Source organism: Pelodiscus sinensis, chromosome 9 (assembly GCF_052426305.1).
Source record: "Pelodiscus sinensis isolate ZL-2025 chromosome 9, ASM5242630v1, whole genome shotgun sequence".
Taxonomy (NCBI): Eukaryota; Metazoa; Chordata; order Testudines; family Trionychidae; genus Pelodiscus; species Pelodiscus sinensis.
Window position 1 is genome coordinate 42,061,939 of NC_143060.1, and position 19,658 is coordinate 42,081,596.

Genomic DNA, 19,658 nt, shown 5'->3' on the forward strand with positions numbered 1-19,658 from the left:
ATTATGCTGCTCACTTAACCTAGAGGCCCAAAGGTAATACAGGCTGAGAAGCCATTTCCTGAACTGACCACTGATAAATTTCAAGCCCAGATTTAATTTGTGCTGGTGGGTTTTGTGACGTGGATAATTCTCCATTGATGCTGGACAGAGGCCACCAACAATATATCACATGGGCTACTAAAGAGCATCTTGATGGCAAACCCACTCTGAGTTATATTACAGCTAGTATGAGAAGGGAAAACATCTTTATAGTCCATTAACAAGCTCATAAACAATTCAGTTTGAAGGCTCCCGCCCTTAGGATTTCAAAGTTGCCCTCCTTTATAATTCTGCATCTTAACTCTTTCTATTATTAATGGGTTAGATTCTCATCTAAATTATACTGGTGGAAATCCCATTCTAGAGTAACATTTGACTTCAGTGAAGTCACTTTTGATATACATTAATGTGACAAAGATGGGAATCTGTCCCAGTGTGTCAAAGGATTGAAAAACAGAGTATTTTATGTCTCTACATCTAAGGTCTAAAACACGAAATGTAGGGAAAAATATGGCATGAAATAGTTAACTTACTGAGTTTTTTCATGCAGTCTCGAAGTCTGGTTTCTAAACTGAGCACCCTCTGGTGTAGTTCCTCATAGTCATAGGCACCAATTTCTTCCTGAATTCCAGTGAGAACTGCAGACAAATTCCTAATTTCCTCCTTGAACTGGGTGATTAACTTGGCATCAGTTTTGTACTGTTCCAGAACTGGGATCAATGGCAACAGCTCATCCATCTTCTCCTTCAACTCCTGCAAAAAGTAATCAATTGTTCATTAGAGCAGCTTAAAGAAGTTCAGTCCCCTAACATCCTTTATTATTAAAATTCCTTTAAAAAGTCTTATTGGTTTTAGTTTCAGATACATTATTAGCATATTGTGAAAATCTAGCAACATAAATGTAAATGAAAATAGTCAGTTTCGACTGAAAGTACAAAATTCATTTTTAAAAGATTGGAAACAAACCTCCTGACACCCATCTTTCCCAGCACATGATACAAAACTCCTGCTGAGAGTTTTTTCTTGAGAGAAGGTGACCAGGACTGACCACTCAGTTCTAGGTGATGAGACAGCATTGAAACAGTGACATTATAATATTTTGACTTATTTTCCATTTAATTTTATAAATACTGATATTCGTTTAATTTTTTGACTGTTTGTGTACTCCGAGCAGACATTTTCATAGATCTATCAACAAAAACATGTAGGTCTTTTTTTCCTAAGTGAAAAGTCTCAGAGAGGTAGCCATGTTAGTCCATATCTGCAAAAATAATGAGAAGTCCTGTGGCACCTTAAAGACTAAATATATGCACCTGATTAAATGATTTTTACCCTCAAAAGCTTATGCCCAAATAAATTTGTTAGTCTTTAAGGAGACAGGATTCCTCATTGTTTTTCCAAGTGGATAGAATTAAATTTAGACCACAACAATGATATGAGCAATTCAAATTATATTGGCGAATGTGCATTTTTCTTCAGGGATTTTCAGTTGCCCAGTCAACTAGTTTTGGTAGATCTCTCTGCCCTTCTCAAATTCTTCTCTAGCTGTAACCAACAAATTATTTTATGCAATCTGCAAATTTTGGACCCTCATCATTCTTTCTCTTTCCCAGATATCCTACCCTTTAATTTTTGCCATGTTGAAAATAGACCATTTACTCTATTTGCTGAATGTTTGTCTCTGTTTCTAATCCCTAACTGCTATTTATCTCTCATCTCATAACTATAATACACTTAATATCCTTTTGCCAGGGAGTTTGTTTAAAATAAGTCTGACTACATTATGGCAACAGGTTCTTGTTCAGCCATTGATAGGAGGACACCCTCAAAGAATCCTATTAGGTTTTTCATTTATGGAAGGTAATTGGGTTTATCATTTTCAGTATCCATGTAGGTGTTTTATAGTTTCATTGATAACTGAAGGAAACAAGAGGACTTCCATGAGTGAGAGAGAGAAGGAAAAGATACAAACATGGACAAAAGAGGGAGAAAAAGCGGTGGAGATATAGGTTCAATGGTTGCCAGCACAGGCTATGTCTAGACTACATACAGGCTTCTTTCAGAAGAAGCTTTTCCAGAAGAGATCTTCTGAAAAAACTTCTTTGAAAAGAGAGTATCCACACTGCCAAAGCACACTGAAAAAGTGATCTGCTTTTTCGAAAGATAGCGACCACACTGAATGGATGCTATCTTGTATTTAAGCTGTGATTACTATGGACAGAGTGGCCACCAGAGCAGCTGTGCTTTTTCCTCTTTCCTCTTCTTGCGAAAGAACTCCGTCTTCCCCATCCACACATGCCTTTTTCTGAAGGAACTCTTTTGGAAAAAGGCTTCTTCCTCATAGAAACAGGTTTACCAATGTTGGAAAAATCCCTCTGTTATTTTAATTTTCTTTCAAAAGAACATAAATGCAGTATGGACATAAGTGAAGTTTTTTCAGAAAAATGTCTGTTTTTCTGAAAAAAACCCCAACCCTCTATAGTGTAGACATAGCCACAGAGGGAACAGATCTTGGGAGCCGAAGAGATTACCCTGTGGGAAAACATAGAAGCTATGTCTACAATGCCGGCTCTTGCTGGCAGAGAGTACGCAAATGAAGCACTGATAAGCATTTTATTGACTTCATTTGCATAATCTGTTCAAGCCATTTTTGTGCAAGGGGTTTTTGTGCAAAAACAAGCAGGGTGGATGTTTCCTTCTTCCACAAAAACCCCTATTTGTGCAAGATCCTTATGCCTCTCCAGTAAGGTGATGCTGGAGTAGAGTGTAATGGAAGCCCAAGCAAGAGAAAGTGGATAAGTGACATTGTCAAAGGCAACAGAGAGATTGGCAGTCGGAGATACCAGAGTTATTACAGACACTGAAATATGCTGAAGAGTGTGTGTATGTGCATAATTTATTATCTTTTCTTTCTTATTAAAAGACGCAATAAATAACATAAAAAGTTTTAAAGTTGGTGTATTGGTGATCCTGTCTATATGATATACCTGTATGCTCAGGAGATGGAGATAGATCAGGGATACAAGGCCAGAGTTAACTTTATTTGAGGGAATTTACCTCTGAATTTCCTGCCTTTTAAGCATGTTCTGTACTGGTTATAGTATTTGCATAATATTTTTTATAAGCTAGAAGGTTGACCCAGCATTGCTCGGGACTTTCATGGCAGGGGGATGGAGGTATGGGGGTGGGGTGGGGGTTGAGGAGTCAGGACAGGATGTAGGGGGGGCAGGAGTAAGGGCAGAGGAGTCTGGAAATGGATGGGCTCAGAGGAGGGGGTGGGAAGTGGAGGGGTGCAGAGCAGAGGGTGGGAGCGGCCAGCAGCTGATCCACAGGACTAGTTCAAAGTTCCTGGGGCCACTCTGCATGGTTGGCAGCTACTCACTGGGGACCATGCTGCCTGGCCAGCGGCTGCTTCTCTGGATGGGGTATAACTGTCCTCCCTGGCCTTCTGGGGTATAACTGTCCTCCCTCTTGTTATTCCCCGTGGTCACTGTGGAATATAATTGTCCTTGCTATCAGAGCCCTCCCATTCCAACTGATGCAGATCAATCAGATTCCAGGCATATCCCATTGTCATGACGCAACCAAGCCCTTACCTTGCTTTAAGTTAGGGTAAGAGGAAGCTGCATACCTTACGATGTGATCGTCCTAGCTCTTACCGTTTAGGAGGAGTTCTTGAAAATACAAACTCACAGATGGACGCACAGACAGACAGACACACAAATTCTCTCAAATATATAGCAGATTAATATGCACCCCCTCATTGTAACACTAAGATGTTGTCAGTGTAGTGTATGCATTGCCTTCTTAACTATTAGAAAACTGCATTTTAAAATTACATGGCAAAATGTTATTGTGGGTTGGACTTCCCCAAACCAAGGAGTTTGTTGGACCGAGGAGGTCAATTCTAGCCCCTCCTTGCCACCAGGATCTGCGCCGGCCCACCCGATGGACTCCCTGTTCTCAGTCACTGGGATCCATGGCCAGCTCTGGGCCACGGGGCTCCCTGCTTCTGGCTATCGGGCCCGCAGCCGCCAGGTTCCATGGACAGCCCCAGGCTGCCAGACTTTGCTGCCCCGGGCCACCATCGGACTCTGAAGCCTTGAGGCTCAGCCTGGCTCCATGGTCAGCCCTGACCACTAGCCTCTCAGAGTTCTCTGGTCCAGACCACAGATGTTGCCAGACCAGAGAGGTTCAACCTGTACTACAAACTGAGAGCAACAGTGTCCCTTCTATTGTTCTGATGTATAGCTTTTAATCCTGAGGGAATTTGCATTAACCGTATAAGTCCAGAAATTTTTAAATGAAAGTATGATAAAGAGGAGTGAGTGGAGAGTTTATTTTTATTATTAAAAACTGAGCATACAGAACACTAAATTTAAAGAAATTTAAAACACACATTACGAATGTTCTTTGTCCCAAAGTTTTTAATTTGTGAGCCCAGGTTTGCCCCCATTGAAGTAAATAGGAGCATTGTCACTGATTTCAATGAGAACAGGAATTAAACCCTAAAAAATTTCAGTGGGTAGAATTACAGGACTATGCTAATTCATTTTAATATTAACATTGCAGTTAGTATCTTCTCATGTCACTAAAGGAAGTGAAGATTGTGTTATCATCACTGTAATTATAATTGTTTTTATTTCATTGGTACTACTTATACCATTTAAATCTATTGTTACAAGAATGAATTCACATTTCACTACAAGCAGGAAATTGCACCATTTAGGAGCTAATTTCCTCTTTGATTTGCTCCCACCAGTATTAAAAGGAGTGATGAGGGGGTTATCAAAGTCAAGATAACTGATAAACTTTTTTGCCTCAGGAATAAGATACAATACCAAAATTTTAGCGGGTCAACATTTTGCAAGACAGCAGTATTATTTTTGACATTTCAAACTACTCTTTAATTTGATTGTCTGGCAATCTGTTTTATCCTCATGGGAAACTGTTAAATTGAGCCTGAATGTCCAGCCAAAACAGATACTGAATATTTAAAAGGGAAGTAATATAGCAGATTTCAGCTTTTGACAGCCAAATTGGACATTCAAATTCTGGTATTTTGTTCCTCTGGAAAAATGTAACAAGAATACAATATACATAATGGCTCAACACAATGTGGTGTTATGGCAAATAGCATTAAAAGGGGTAAAGGTGAAATCTTTTATTACAAATTGAAAATGGTTGAGAGGATTTATACTCTTACTTTCAGATGGACAGAGAATAATAAATAAATCACTTGGCAAATGAGTTAATAGTATAAATAATTGCTGAAACCAAGGGGAGATGATGCTGAGTACCTGTGAAAAATCAGATCCCGCTCAGGTTCCACTCACTTCGAAAATGTAAGCCTATGCGTTCATGTTCCAGTGATCATGAGCATATCAAAAGACATACTGTTAACATAATTTTCATCCTAGGGATATATTTAATGGACCCCATTTTGCATTCATTGCACACTCAAAAACTCTTCCTTGTTAAAGCTCTGTGGTTGCAATATTATATGTAACTTTGTCTCCTTTGTCAAACCCAAATGGCTTCCCCGGAATAGACAACAGCAACCAACAGTCTACCAATTAGACTTCGTTGCAGATAGAGTGGCTAAAATTTTCCGTCAGTGAAAAGTTACTAGGAATTGCAACATTTTTTTCTTATGGCACATGTGGATTAAAAGGCAGGAACACCCCAAGACCAATATAACTAAACCCCCAACCTCTAATGAGAAAATTTAAAATCTTAATGCTATTAAGTACCAGTTACAATAACTTCCCTCATTATGAACTTTCATCTCTTCGGTTCTACGAAATGTCAGACATCTATAAAAGTTCAAAACCCTCTGGTTATTTGCCATTAATTCCCATGGCTTCCTCATTTATCACTAATGCTTGACTGCATATAAATCTCTCAGTATGAGCTGCATATTGATACAATAAAATAGAATTCTGTTTACACTGACATTTAACTAATGTCTTAATAATTAATGGTCACTCCTTATTGCAGTTAAACTCAATAGAAAAAGTGATTATCATAATAAAAGAGTGTATATTACGGTTCCTTTTCAATGTTGCTTTTGTATAAGCTTTTTCAAGCTACGTCCATGCATTGCTTTTTAGTGCATCACTTGCAGCAAGCTTTCAAAATTACTATTAAAATAAAACCTACTTGAAAATGCTTTGTCATTAATGTCTTCCGATCATCTTCTATTTGCCGAAACTTGGCCTTCAGCCCTTTCATTTGTGTTTCCATTTTTAAAACATACTGGAAATCCCTCTGAGTCCGTAGGTTTAAAACTTCAATAGACTGGGACATATTCTGAACCTGTTAAAGAAGAACACTGGCTGGTCTGTTTTTCTTTTTCTTGTACATTTAGTTAAATGTCAAGTGATAAAATGTCATGCATCTGTCACTCCTTGAATTGATAGCCCTTTTTTTTACCCCAGTGGAGCTTTGAATTCACAACTGTGCCACACTACAGAAAGTGGGCCACATTTTGGTCTTGGTCACAAGTGTAATCCCTCTGAAATCAACAGGATTGTTCCATAACAAATTAGAGGAATATGGCCCCATGTTTTTGCCCATTATATAATACCTCAAAAAGAAACTTGTGCACTGAGGATTATGACAATTCAGCAAGGGGAAGAACTGTTCCAGAACAAGGAATCATAAAAGAGGTCTGGGAATCAACATTCCCAAACAAAAGAATGTAAGTATTCAACAACTCAGGAAAATAGGATATTGACCTGAGTTCCTTTTATGATTCCATGCCACTTCACTACTTAAACCAATTTGTAGATGATTTGGGGGTGTGGAAGAAGAATGGGGTAAAGATATGATCTTGAATTTAAATTTGTCTAAGCTTCATCAAGGACCTAAATTATACTTGACAAATGAAATGCATGCTGTCACCCAGATAGAGTTTGTACTATAATATACAGCATTTGCTGGGGGTTTTTCAAGTGCTCGGCATATAGCATATGGCTCTAAGAAGCAGCCATTTAGCCCTGCACACTGTACTACTCTATTAAAGAGAATAAGCACGATTCTGGTCCTTTACATACATGAAAATCAGGAATAATTCTGCTGAAGTCAACTGAGTTACATGAGTGTGAAATCAGCATAAGTGAGATTAGGATCCAGGCCAGTGGGTCTCCTTTAAGGGACATGTAGTACAACATGGGTTTTTGATAAATATGAATACAAGTTTTGCAGAGCCCAATATTTTACACTCTGGTGATGCACTAGTTTAAATGTCAGTGCTTTGGAAAAACACAGTCTTAGGCTTCAGAGTGACATTTACTCAAGCTACATTTTTAAATTTTAAGGAGGACTACACCACTGTTTTTGGCCAGTCAGGAAAATACCTTCTTTTAGGGCTTAATCCTGATCCTATGGAAGATAATGACAAAATTCTGACTGACCTCAGTGGAAGCAAGATTGAGCCTGTAAAATGCTACGGTGTGTTAAAAAAGCTTTGAACTCTTTTCTTTATAGCATTATGCCCTACCTTTACTCAAAGTTATCTATGCATGCTTCAGAAATATTTCCTAAGTCTGGTACAGATAATGAGATCTATTAAATTAACATCTACATCTTTGTGACTGGTTACATTCTTTAGACCGTAACTTCTTTGGAACAGGACCTGTCTTTATTCTGAGCTTTCTACTGTGTCTAGTACAATGGATCCTGGTATATAAGTAGAATTCTTAGATGCCTTTATAATAGATTCCATCCAGCAAAGCACTTAAGCATTGGCTCAGTTTTAAGCATGTTAGCAGTCCCATTGGAATCGTGCTTAGCATTGGGCATATGCTCAAATGTTTTGTTGGATCAGGGCCAGAGTGCTCAGTGTATGCTATGTATCCACATTTGCCATTATTTCAGTACATAGCAGGCTCAGTACATAGCAAGTTAAAGGCTTTTAAGCCCTAAATGGCTTGGATTATTCTACTTGTCTCTTTCAATGCCATATTGTGGAAGATGGAATCAACAAAGATCAGCATGCTGAGCCTTCTCAGTATAAAAGGAAGACTGTTGGCAAGGTATCCTTCGTGAGCTTTGGAAATCACTTCCAGGTCCCAGATCTGTTATGTTCAGGGTGTGTTGAAATGTACAACTTTTCCTCCAGACATTTGAAGCTGGGGTAGGTTGAAAATTGGAGAGTATTTTGTTGTTTGCTGTGGAAGGCATTATTTGAATAGCTAGTATATATTCAGTTGGGTGGAAAGCAATGCATTGCATTTGAAATTTCATTATTCAACTCAGTAATATAACAAGTAGCCAGACTGTAGGATATATGATTGTTTATAGTTTTATAAGATGAAATAAAATAAATAAATCTATTCAACTGTAAACCATTAATAGAAAAAAACCCCAGAATGATTAAAAGAAATGAGTTTCAAGTAACTGACCAAGCATCTGCAGAACAAAAGATACAATTAGCTCATTTCCCTCTTTAAGACAAGGACAGCTTAATTTGTGTGCACTTTATGTATCTTTCATCAATGGTCACTTTACAATTATCTGAAAATAAAATATGAGGGTAGATGACACATTCCCAGACATGAAGCTGAAGCACAAAATTATGTGGTTCTTTTTACTGAATTTTTCATGTACAAGAATTTTATGCCCAAATTCACTTTAATTCATGCACTCTAAATGGCGATAGGGAGAAGAAGGGAAGTGCCACTAGAGAACATCTTAAAGATTTTACTTAGAACTGCCTCAGGCAAAACCTGTTTTGTCCATCGATTTTAATGGAGGTAGGAGAAAAGGGTGATATTCCTTATAAATAACCTTTAGCTATTATCCATAGTTTCAATTAGTAGCCAAGTGTGATGACCATTATATCACACTGCATCTGGTTATTAGGATACTGTAATGTAGAGCCAGAGAAATATAGAATACTAGAACTGGAAGCAACCTCAAGAGGTCATCAAATCCAGTCCACTGCTCTCATGGCAGGACCACGCACCATCCAGATCATTACTAGCATATGTTTGTCTAACCTGCTCTTAAATATCTCCAATGATGGAGAGTCCACAACCTCCCTATGCACTTTATTCAGTGCTTAACCACCACGACAGTTAGGAAGTTTTTCCTAATGTCCAACCTATACATTCTTTGCTGCAATTTAAGTCCATTGCTTCTTGTCCTACCATCAGAGGTAAAGGAGAATAATTTTTTCTCTCTTCCTTGTAACACCCTTTTAGGTACTTGAAAGCTGCTATCAGGATACAGTCTGGAGTCTGAGTTCTTGGAAAGCCAAGTGAAAGAGGTCTCAGAGGGAATCTCGAACAGGAGCTACACATATTGGGAACCTGATATAATTTGATTTTATTTAATGTACCATTTAGTGTTGATAGCAGTGTTGATTAACTAGCAATAATCAGCTATACATATTGTTTAGAGAGGACTATTAATGAAATAAATCCACATTTTCCATCTTTTTTTCTCCTTCTAATTATTGAAGTCAACAAAATAAATCCTTTCAGAGCTATGAGAGAACTTGAAACATTTCACTTTGCCAGAAGCCATTTCCCCTCACAAACTGTAATAAACAGCCTTGTGTGGCTTTATTAATGTAGTAGACTGATGCTACGTATCCACATCTGCCATCATTTCAGTGAAAACAAAACAATTTGTAGAGATTAAGCCTTCATGTAGAAGACCCCAAATTCACTGACAGGGCTGGTGCTGTGGACTTCAAAAAAAAATCCTTATTTTACTGCTTGGGAATCATGTTAGAATAAAAGCTCTGGAGAATGAACCACAGTGTCTTAATCCTGACTGCTTCTAACACTGAGAGACTCCACGATTTGACCTTTCTTTTGAGACTGGCTTTAATTTTTTTTAATCTGTTCCAAAACCACAGCCAGTGAATGCTGTGAAACTTCTGGGAATGAGACCACCCAGCTGCTGAAAGTGCTTGCAGCTATATGTTGTTAATATGAACACTGCTTAATGACAACCAGACTGATTTTGATCTCATTTAAACTGGTTTTAGACTAGTGCCTCATATAGACTCTTGGGATGGAGTTACTTGTCATTTATACTGTGGAAAAAAAGACCAAAACCAGATGCTTGTCTGCTTTTGGAAAATTACTTAAGAACTTAATTATTAACTTACTTCAGTTTGGGGACCTGAGACACAAGCGAATCCATATAGAAATGTTAAGAATCAGGCTTTGGCTACACTATACCTTTTGGTGGTCAAAGTTTTGTCAATCAGCAGTATGAAAAAACCACACCCTGACTGAGAGAGTTTATCAATAAAAGTACTTATGTGGACAGCACTATGTCAGTGGAACAGGCTCTCCTGCCAACATAGCTAATTCAGCTTGTTGGGGATGGTTTAATAATGCTGGCAGGAGAGTTCTCTCTTGCTGGCAAAGAGTGGCTACACATAAGAACATACAGCAACACATCTGTGCAGTTGTAAGGTCCAGAGTGGAGAGACAGATCTTAGTCTAGATTTGGCAGTTGTTCTAGGTTCAGTGCAAGTCTTGTTCCAGCTGCTTGTGTAGCTCCTGTTGGGATTCCCTTTGAGCCTTCTTTCCACTTGGCATCCCAAGAACTTAGTTAGGCTACGTCTAGACTGCATCCCTCTGCTGACAGAGGGATGCAAATCAAGCACTTCAGAAGTGCAAATGAGCCTGGGATTTAAATATCCCGGGCTTCATTTGCATCTCATGTTCTGACTCCGTGCTGATCAGGCTCAGTGTCAAAAGTGAAAGTAAAGTGTAGCTGCGGTTCTGCCGCGTTTCTGCCGACAGCGGGGGCTTTTCCGGCAGATCCTGTACTCCTCGAAAAATGGAATGCTGCATTAGTTATTATTTTAAAGAGGCAAAGGAGCAGATCACTATGGAAGTCTTGATGGTCAAAAAGAAGGAATAATTTGGGAGACTTACCTTCTCTAGCAGTTGTCTAAGTTGCCTGCTTTTGGCATCTCTGGAACATAAGTTTTGTTCTGGTGCAACTACAGTACAAATGCATCGGCCATCTGGGTCTTGGGCTGAACTATACACTTGCCATCCTTCTTTGGGGCTAATTTGAGTCTATAGTAATAAAACAATAATAAGCAAAAACAAAAAGGGTGAAATAGCTGATATTCATAAATGACTTTTTGGTTTTTCAAACTCTTTATAACAAAATATCTATCTATTTATATACAGAGAAAGGAAGCAATTAAACATAAGAAAATACGCTTACTCAGTTACATACCATATGTGTTCACAATAACATTCATTTTAGTTATCTTTTATTATCCCCTTAATGCCGCGTTTCTCAAACTGTGGGTCTCGACCCTCTGAGGGGTCACGAGCAACTTAGAGGGGGATTGCAGCAATTTAGGGGGGGTCGCGGTATCACAAAGTTTGAGAACCCCTGCCTTAATGGATGATTAGAAAAATGTAAAAGTACCAAAATTTTCCATTATATCTGATTCCTTGTTAATAGTTCTTCAGAAATGTCTAACAGTCCAGCTTAATTATAAGCACAATATTCAGACTGGAAGAGAACAGCTTTTTACTTGTGATTCAACAAAAGTTCATTGATTTCATTCCTTCCGGAGGGTTGTTGCAGTTTTTCATGAACAAAGAACAAATACGTTCTTTCTTTATGGATGATTTTACTTTAGACCGGGGTGGGGAATCTTTTTTTCAGCCAGGGGCCACTGACCTACAGAAAAATTAGAAAAAAAAGCAGCCCTCACAACTCACTTTCTCTGAAGTGAGAAGCAAAAAAAAATTAACCAAACCAACCAAACAAAAAAACCCCACCCCATTCTCTACTCACTCCCAATGCTCTCAAGGTAGGAAGGAACCCCCCCCCCCCCACACACACACAAAACCAAACAAACACAAAAGGCAATAAACCCAACCACTACTCCCTCATTTTACTGGAAGGCTTGGGGCTTCCCCTTGCAGTGGAGTGAGCAGGTGCTTGTGCTCCAGCCCAGTGGGAAGTGTATGTGGGAGAGGGTGCAGGCCAGATCAAATTAAGCCAGAGGCTGGATCCAACCCATGGGATGTAGGTTCCCTATCCTGGTAGACTAAAGAAAACAACATAGATAGAATGGAACAAATATAAAGTCCCTGCAAAGAAGTCCAGTAACACCATCCATGCTGACCAGCTCTCAAGCCTAAAGACAAATTAGAGGGAGGGCACTTTAAGGGTGCAGTATACCAAAAACAGACTTGCAGTTGCATAGCTATAAACACCAACCACAACAAAGTAGCCTCAGGGAAGTACAGCAAAGAAGCTCTTCAGTTTAAATGAGAGGAAGCAAATTTAGTCATTAATACTGTAATGGATAAAGGAAATTTCTAGCACATCCTGTTTTTCACAGTCATGCTAGAACTCAAATACTTCTAGTATTTTATTTTATTTTATTTTATGAAGAGGTGACAAACATCTCAAAGCTCTGCCTAGTTTCCTAAATATTATATAATGGATTAAAATAATTGGTTGACACATATAATAAGATATATTGAAATGTAAAGACATCAAGATGAAAGAAGGAAACAAATAAAACTTGAGGATGGAGGAGTTTCAGATTGTAGAATTAAATCTGTTTGCAGAAGTAATATTCTTGAGTATTGGATTTAGAGATGACTAGTCAAGATTAAATTTCATTCTTCTTTTTATATCTAAGGATGTGTCTAGACTACAGGGTTTTTTCGAAAAATTGGCCTTTTTTCAAAAAAACTTCCCCTGCATCTAGACTGCTGCTGCGTTCTTTTTAAAGTAAATCGAAAAACATGTCAGTTTTTTTGACTGCGGAAAACCTCGTTTTACAAGGAATAATGCCTTTTTTCGAAAGTGTTCTTTCGAAAAAAGGTGCTATGTAATGCAAATTGTGCTTTTTCGAAAGAGAGCATCCAGACTGCCTGGGTGCTCTCTCTTGAAAAAAGCGGCTCTCTTTTTTGAAAGTACTGGTTGTAGTCTAGATGCTCTTTTTCTAAAAAGCCTCTTTCAAAAGAGGCTTGCAGTCCAGATGTAGCCTTATAACTGTGATGGGAGTATCTGTCCTACATTGGCACATCAAGAGTTAACTCATCTTTGTTAGTAAAGGAGGCCATGCTCCTCCTGCTCTGCTGGGCATGTTCCAGTTTGAACCAGGATATAAAAGGCCTTTGAGGAGCTCAGTCTTGGCCAGGACTGTGAATGGGGCAGAGAAGGCAGAAGGGACAATTACCCCAGAGCCCAGAGAGTCAAAGGCCCTGGGCCCCTTTGAATTGCCATGGTCCACACAGCTCTACGGGTTGGTGGGATGGTGCTGTGGTCTGGTCAGTGCTAAAGGCTGATTGTCCTTGGCCTCACCTCTTCCAGTGCTGCCCCCCAACCTTGCCCTAAGGCTCACTGTGGCTGTCAGCTCCACTGGTCTGGGCTGACAACTGGAGGAAAAGAAGGTGCACTGTGAGCTCCAGCAAGCGGACTGTTTGTGCTCCAAGGTTTGGAGGCCAGCCATACAAGACCAGATCTAGACATCCAGGGTATGTCTAGACTACACGCTTCTTTCGAAAGAAGAACAGCCACAACTTTATTCGAAAAAGTGATCCGCTTTTTCGAAAGAGAACACACAGGCTATTTGCGGTCAAGAATATCTTTTCAAAAGAGCTCTTTCGAAAAAAGGCATTCTTCCTTGTAAAATGAGATTTACTGCTGTCGAAAAAACTGCTGCATTCTTTTGATTTAATTTAGACTCAGGTGAAGTTTTTTCGAAAAAAGGCCACTTTAAAAAAAAAAACCACCCTGTAGTCTAGACATAGCCCCAGACAGGGGACACTGAGGTGATTGCAGAGACTGCCAAAGCACAGATGCCACAGACTTTATAGACTTGGATAGGAAGAGACCCAGGGAGTTTTAGAGGTGAAACAGTGTTAGAACTGGCTAAAGGCTCAGCAGGTGGATCCCTGCCAAGCTGGCAGCAAGTGAATCTGCCACCAGTAGGGCCTAGGTCAGAACCAAGGATGGTGGCTTTGCCTGCCATGAAGTGATTGGCTATTGGGCTGCACTACCAGGACTGCAGGGGGTTGGTTATAGTGACTCTGGCTATTGGGCCACACTATCCCAACCACAGGGGGTTGTTAGAGTGAAGTGGTAAAAGACATGGATACTAGACCACACAGTCCTGAGACATGAGATGCTAACAAATACAATTTTGGCTGCTTGATTTCAAATCTTAGATGCTAATGGCTGCCACTAGAATAATTTCATTTTGGCACAGTACAAACAGTAATTATTAAAACTGGTAAGCATTAATATTGATGCTTACTGGTCTAGCATAAAGTCAGCTATTGCATAGTTCATCACTTCAGGGCAGATGCAGTCTCTCGCTAGAATGAGTTTAGAATAAAAGGTGAAAGAGTATTTCCTTGGTGATCCTTCTCTGCATGTCATCTTAATGCAAGAAAAGAATATCACCTCTTTTCGTTCCAGAGATTTCTGATGGGGTCACTGAAGAAGGTAGTGACTCTCCTTCTGTATAGTTCATTGCAAGATCAAAACTGTAATAATCACCTATTTTGCTAAGAAAATAAGTCTATAATTTAAAGGGATTGTAAATGGAGGTCAGCTGACCTTGCCTTAGAGTTTTCTCGAAAGACATATCTAAGGCTCATTGGTAAATCATGCCCATATTATGATGTTCTTCTAGCCTTGTTTTTAGGGCACAGAGAATCTAGTTTAAAGGAGATGGTGAACAATAAAATCTAAACAAAATTACAGCTGCAGGGGCTATTTAAATTGGTTTTGAATAGCAAGTAAAATTGTAAGCTTGAACAATTCAGGCTTGTCAAAACAGTTAACCCTTACAATGTTAGCTAATTTTAGGTTGGTGCCTCTATGGTTTTCTATAGTCCTCATACCCAAATATCAATGTAGTAATAGTGAAACCAAGTTTATGTCGAAGGTTAAGGAAATCAGTAGATCCCAATGTTAGCTCTTATCCTTTTGGAGGCATAGGGACACTTATCCCTAATACAAAGAGATACACTGCAATCTTCAGGCCTTATGGAGAGCTGATACTGGAAAACTCAGGAGTAACTTGATTCATGTTAACAAAGTTTCACCAATGTAAAATGAATGACACACCAAAATCAGGACCAGTCTGTAATGAAAAGGATGTATTATCCAAACAGTGCTTTATATGTTCTGATGAAACCATACTTTTCTATCTCATTTCTTGAAAATAGGAAGTTTACCCAGGCACAAATTTCCTTCCAATGTGGTGTTAGATGAAGGGACACTTGTACTATCATAAAAGCACTCAGCATTCAGCTTTTTTAAATGAACTGTTCTACCCTTGTGCTTTATATTTATCATAATAGGAAACTCTCAGGCACATAGTAGAAGTGCATTGTGATTGGTTATTCATGCTTAAATGAATGATGATAGATTACTCTAAATTTGAACTTCATTCCTTTATTGTATTCTCTTTTTCCACGATTCTTTCATTCAGTAGGAAAAATGTTGCTGTCATGAGGGTCTGGACGGTGTGTGTGTGTGTGTGTGTGTGTGTGTGTGTGTGTGTGTGTGTGTGTGTGTGTGTGTGTGTGTGTGTGTGTGTGTGTGTGTGTGACATATACCTGCATTTTTTTTGTCCTTTCCCATTTTAATCACAGCCTCAAGGAGAAGTTGTTCTTCTTCCTAGGGAAGGAGCTAGAAGGCATCAAAATCTTATGAAAGCTGCTAAATGCAAACCCCAAATGCAGGCTTACTGCTGACAGGTCTTAGTAAGTGGACAAGAAAATAAATAACCAAGCCCACAAAGAGGAGAAACAAAAATATTCTTGCTAGTTCTTAGGAATCTTATGGAAAGAGAAAGGAGTCACAGCAAAAGCTAATATTTAAGATTATCTTGGAAGGCAGCTATATTACATGTATATTACAGTGCTCAACTTCAAAAGTACTCAGCTGTGAGTATTACAGTATGCAACTTCAAAAGGTTTCTTTTTCCTTTAGGCTATCAGATATTTCAAAAGTAATATTTTAGTTGTGTTCGTTGTCACCACTGCCTGGGCAAATGCTTTTCACTACAATACATATAATTCCTGTGACTAGTTGTGAATAAATATGATGGGCCAAATTTTCTTCTGGTATAACTCCATTGACTTCAACAATTATTACAGCAGATAAACTAGCCCTTTCTATTCCCTTTTTTGTAAGTCTTTCCCAGCTCAGGTGAAAAGAAGTACAATAGTTACATATAAAGGAGATGATTTTTTGTTCTTTTCTTTCTTGTACAAAATATACAAATGTTCAAGTTTCATGTGGCCTGGAAAATATATTTAGAAAGTTTTATACATGGCAAGATTCAATTTGAACTGCAAATTACTCATAAATGTATGTTTGTGGATTTCTGAGGATATGCTGGCAAAACATATCCAGTATTTGTACTGAATCCACTATGTATAGGCCCTTACCTCATAGTGCTGCATTTTAGAAATTACATGCCATAGGAATAAAAAGGTGGCTATATCAGATGATATCCTCTTGACTACAATCCTCTACAGAATCTGATTTTTTCCCACCATACCAATATTACAAAGGAGCTCTGCTTCATGTATAAGGATTTTATCCCTGTGTGCTAGCGTCATTGACCCTTGTATTACCTCACAGCTCACTAAAGCATGAAGCAAGCATAGTTCCTCCATCTTAATGAAAGCAAGCAGTACAGTAATGACAAAGCATACATGCTATGATCCAGAGCCTCAGTAGGTTAAAATCAGCAGAACTTCACTGAAGTCAAGGGAGATATTGATTTATACTAGCTCAGGACCTATTCATTCATATCTGTGTGCATGCGTGTGTACACACACACACACACACACACACACACACACTTGTGGGTATCAGAAGGAACTAGAGATGTATCACATATGGTTCAAAGTGAAAATTAGTTATATTTTAAGAAAAATTAAGGATTTCTCCATGACTCCCATAACATGGTGTCATAAAACGTATGTCTTTAGGATAACAATACAATGCAATAATAAAAAGTAACAATATAAAAACTTGGCATGCAACTTTTTTTCCTTTTTGTGTATAATCAAATAATTAAATATTGATCAGTTGATCACTTTTAGCTACAACTGACATTAAATCTTGAGGATAGTAAACTCTTCTAATCTGATTTAATTTGCACTGAAATTAAACAGGATTTCTCAAACGTTTGGTAGAATGCATTATGTTCCAACTTCATTTGCTCTTTTTTTAAAAGTCTGTCAGTTCACCTGGCTGACTGAGATATGAATCTAATTTTTAGATTGCATGTAGAAGTCCATAGAAAGAGTTAATAACACTTTTTCTCTAGTTCCACATAAACAGAGGCTGTTGTGTTAAAATTTTCTGACATATGAACATGAAATACAAGTACTGCAAGATTTCTTACTAATAATTCATCATCTTCATTATTTTCTAATTAGCCTGAATAAAAGTCTTATGGCCAACCTGAAAAATACCCATTTTCTTTTCTTTTTAAAAGACATTACTTGTCTGCTCCACAAATTCAGAAAATTTTATCATAAAAACACTTTAAATGACAATGCTGCAGAGTAAGATAGAGACTTTTCAGTACAGTAATCTTGTTCTCCAATATAACAGTATACATTTTATGGAAACAAAACTAAGCTAAAGAAACAAGTATTTTCTTGGATATATTAAACATTTTCTATTAAAAAATGAAGCCTTTTGATCTTAAATACTTCAAAAGCCAATTTTAAAAAAGTTTATCTTGTTTAGTAAGTCTGTAGTATCCTCACAAATACTGTGAAGTTAGTTTGAAGGGTCCAGATAAAAGCACACATTAAGTTACAGAATAAAGATTAATAGTTTAAAAAGAGGTTTACAAAGAGGCAATTTAAACCACAGCTTTTGTGATCCCTTAAAACACGAGTTCAGCATGAAGATGGTTTACAACACATCAGAGCTACTTACTAGAGTATCTGAAGTGGACAGTCTGGTGATATTTAATCCTACCAGAGATGGGAGAGTTTGGGACATCCAGTTAGAGATCATTGCCATGGTACTAAGAACAGCACCAAGCTTGAGTAGTGGAGGACTCATTGCTGTGGAGCTAATGAGTTTTCATAGTGACTGATTATCAGCCTAGTGCGGGCTGGCAGTGAGAGGCGTGACTGCAGCACAACAGCCACAGCATGAAAGGAGATCAACCTCCCCAGATTTAATCATCCATTAAAAACACACTCAGCTTCCTCCTCCCACCCCGGCTTCTGTTCTTTTGTTCCTACCAACAGATACATCAACAGACTCTCTTGTACTGACCATTAAGCTATTCTTTAGATGTCAATAATTATTACAGCTTTTATGGGAGAGAGGGAATAAAATTGTAAGGTGCTACAGCATTAGTTAGCATCTAGTTAGTTCAACTTCTGCAGGCTGATGTGAAGACCTGTCTAAAAATTCAACCCAACCAACCAATCAAAAATCAGATGTTCTTACCCACACCTTTCCCTCACAGCCCCCAATCCTTAATTAAAAATATGCACGTGGAACATTTTTAATAATAGTATTTTGTACCTGTATTCATCTCAGATAATGGTGGGAAGGATTATTGGAGATGCCAGGAAAACACAAAGTCTGTCACTCTCAGATTTTTCCCCTAAAACTGCAGTCCACTGATTTTGGAATAGTCACATAAATTATCAATAAGTCCACAATTTGTAAAATTTGTAATTACTCATTCACAAGACGTACAGAAGTAGAGTGACTACAGAATAGATAGCTATGCTCCTTTTGAGAAGAGGAACAGAAAATAAATTATGTATGGTTCAAACAAGAGTTAAGGGAGTTGCTGATTCATTAAATCTGCTTCAGGAACTTCTGTTGTCTAATGTGATACAATGATTTCTGAGTTGAGTAGCAGTTTGTACAGATTTGGAGGAAGTCATAAAATAATGTACACATAACAGAAGAAAAGCTTGCACCACAAATTATGCAATATGGGTAATTGTTATATCTAGTATGTGCATTTTGAATATGTCTCTAAATAGGGTAGGTAGAGCAAGTATTTATCAGTATTTACTCGAAACAGTGCTTGCTTAAAAGTTTAGAAGGGAACAGAGTAGTATATTTGTTCATAAGGTGAATGCTAGAGTTTATTTCAAAATTAACTTCCACAGAAATAAATTTTTCTTAAACAATTTTGGCAGGTGATATGAAAAAATCCTCAAAGCAACTGAAAAAAAAATTATATAGAAGTGTGGGAGCTCATGAATACATTCACTACAATTAAGCTTTCTAAATCTCCAGAAAAGCTTTTGAAAGTCGTAGAGCTTGTGTTCCAAATTCAGGCTAGATTTTTCTCTCCCAAAATGCTTTTAAAATTATTTTAGCCAACCCGTTTCTTAACTAGGAAGTAGAGAAAATCAATCATTGTCTTTTGAAAATCAAGAAATATAGGAAAAAGCACATTGAGAGCTACTACATAATCTTATGAGGGACCTTGCGGCACAAAGGCTCAGCAGCAAATACAAGAGAGATTGCATGCATCTAAATATTAAGTTCTTCCATGGAACTGCATACTGAGCTAAAATGTTATGTTTCAAAACATTGAAAAAAGTGTTACTAACTGAAGCATGCATTTGGAAATCCATGAG

The 19,658-nt window shown here is 38.1% G+C and overlaps 1 protein-coding gene across 2 annotated transcripts in view; it reads right to left on the bottom strand.

Moving 5' to 3' along the window:
• Positions 1 to 19,658, bottom strand: part of OLFM3 (olfactomedin 3) — a 148,946-nt gene that overhangs the window by 25,944 nt on the left and 103,344 nt on the right. Inside the window, exons 1-4 of one of the 2 annotated variants that reach the window (XM_006119799.5) lie at positions 17,977 to 18,179; positions 10,947 to 11,093; positions 6,202 to 6,357; positions 573 to 792 (exon numbers count right to left, since the gene is read on the bottom strand). In XM_006119799.5, coding sequence (XP_006119861.2) covers positions 573 to 792; positions 6,202 to 6,357; positions 10,947 to 11,093; positions 17,977 to 18,105 — 652 coding nt within the window. In that variant the 5' untranslated portion in view covers positions 18,106 to 18,179. Of the gene's footprint in view, positions 1 to 572; positions 793 to 6,201; positions 6,358 to 10,946; positions 11,094 to 17,976; positions 18,180 to 19,658 lie in introns of those variants that run through there. The other variant, XM_075936622.2, reaches the window with a different exon arrangement.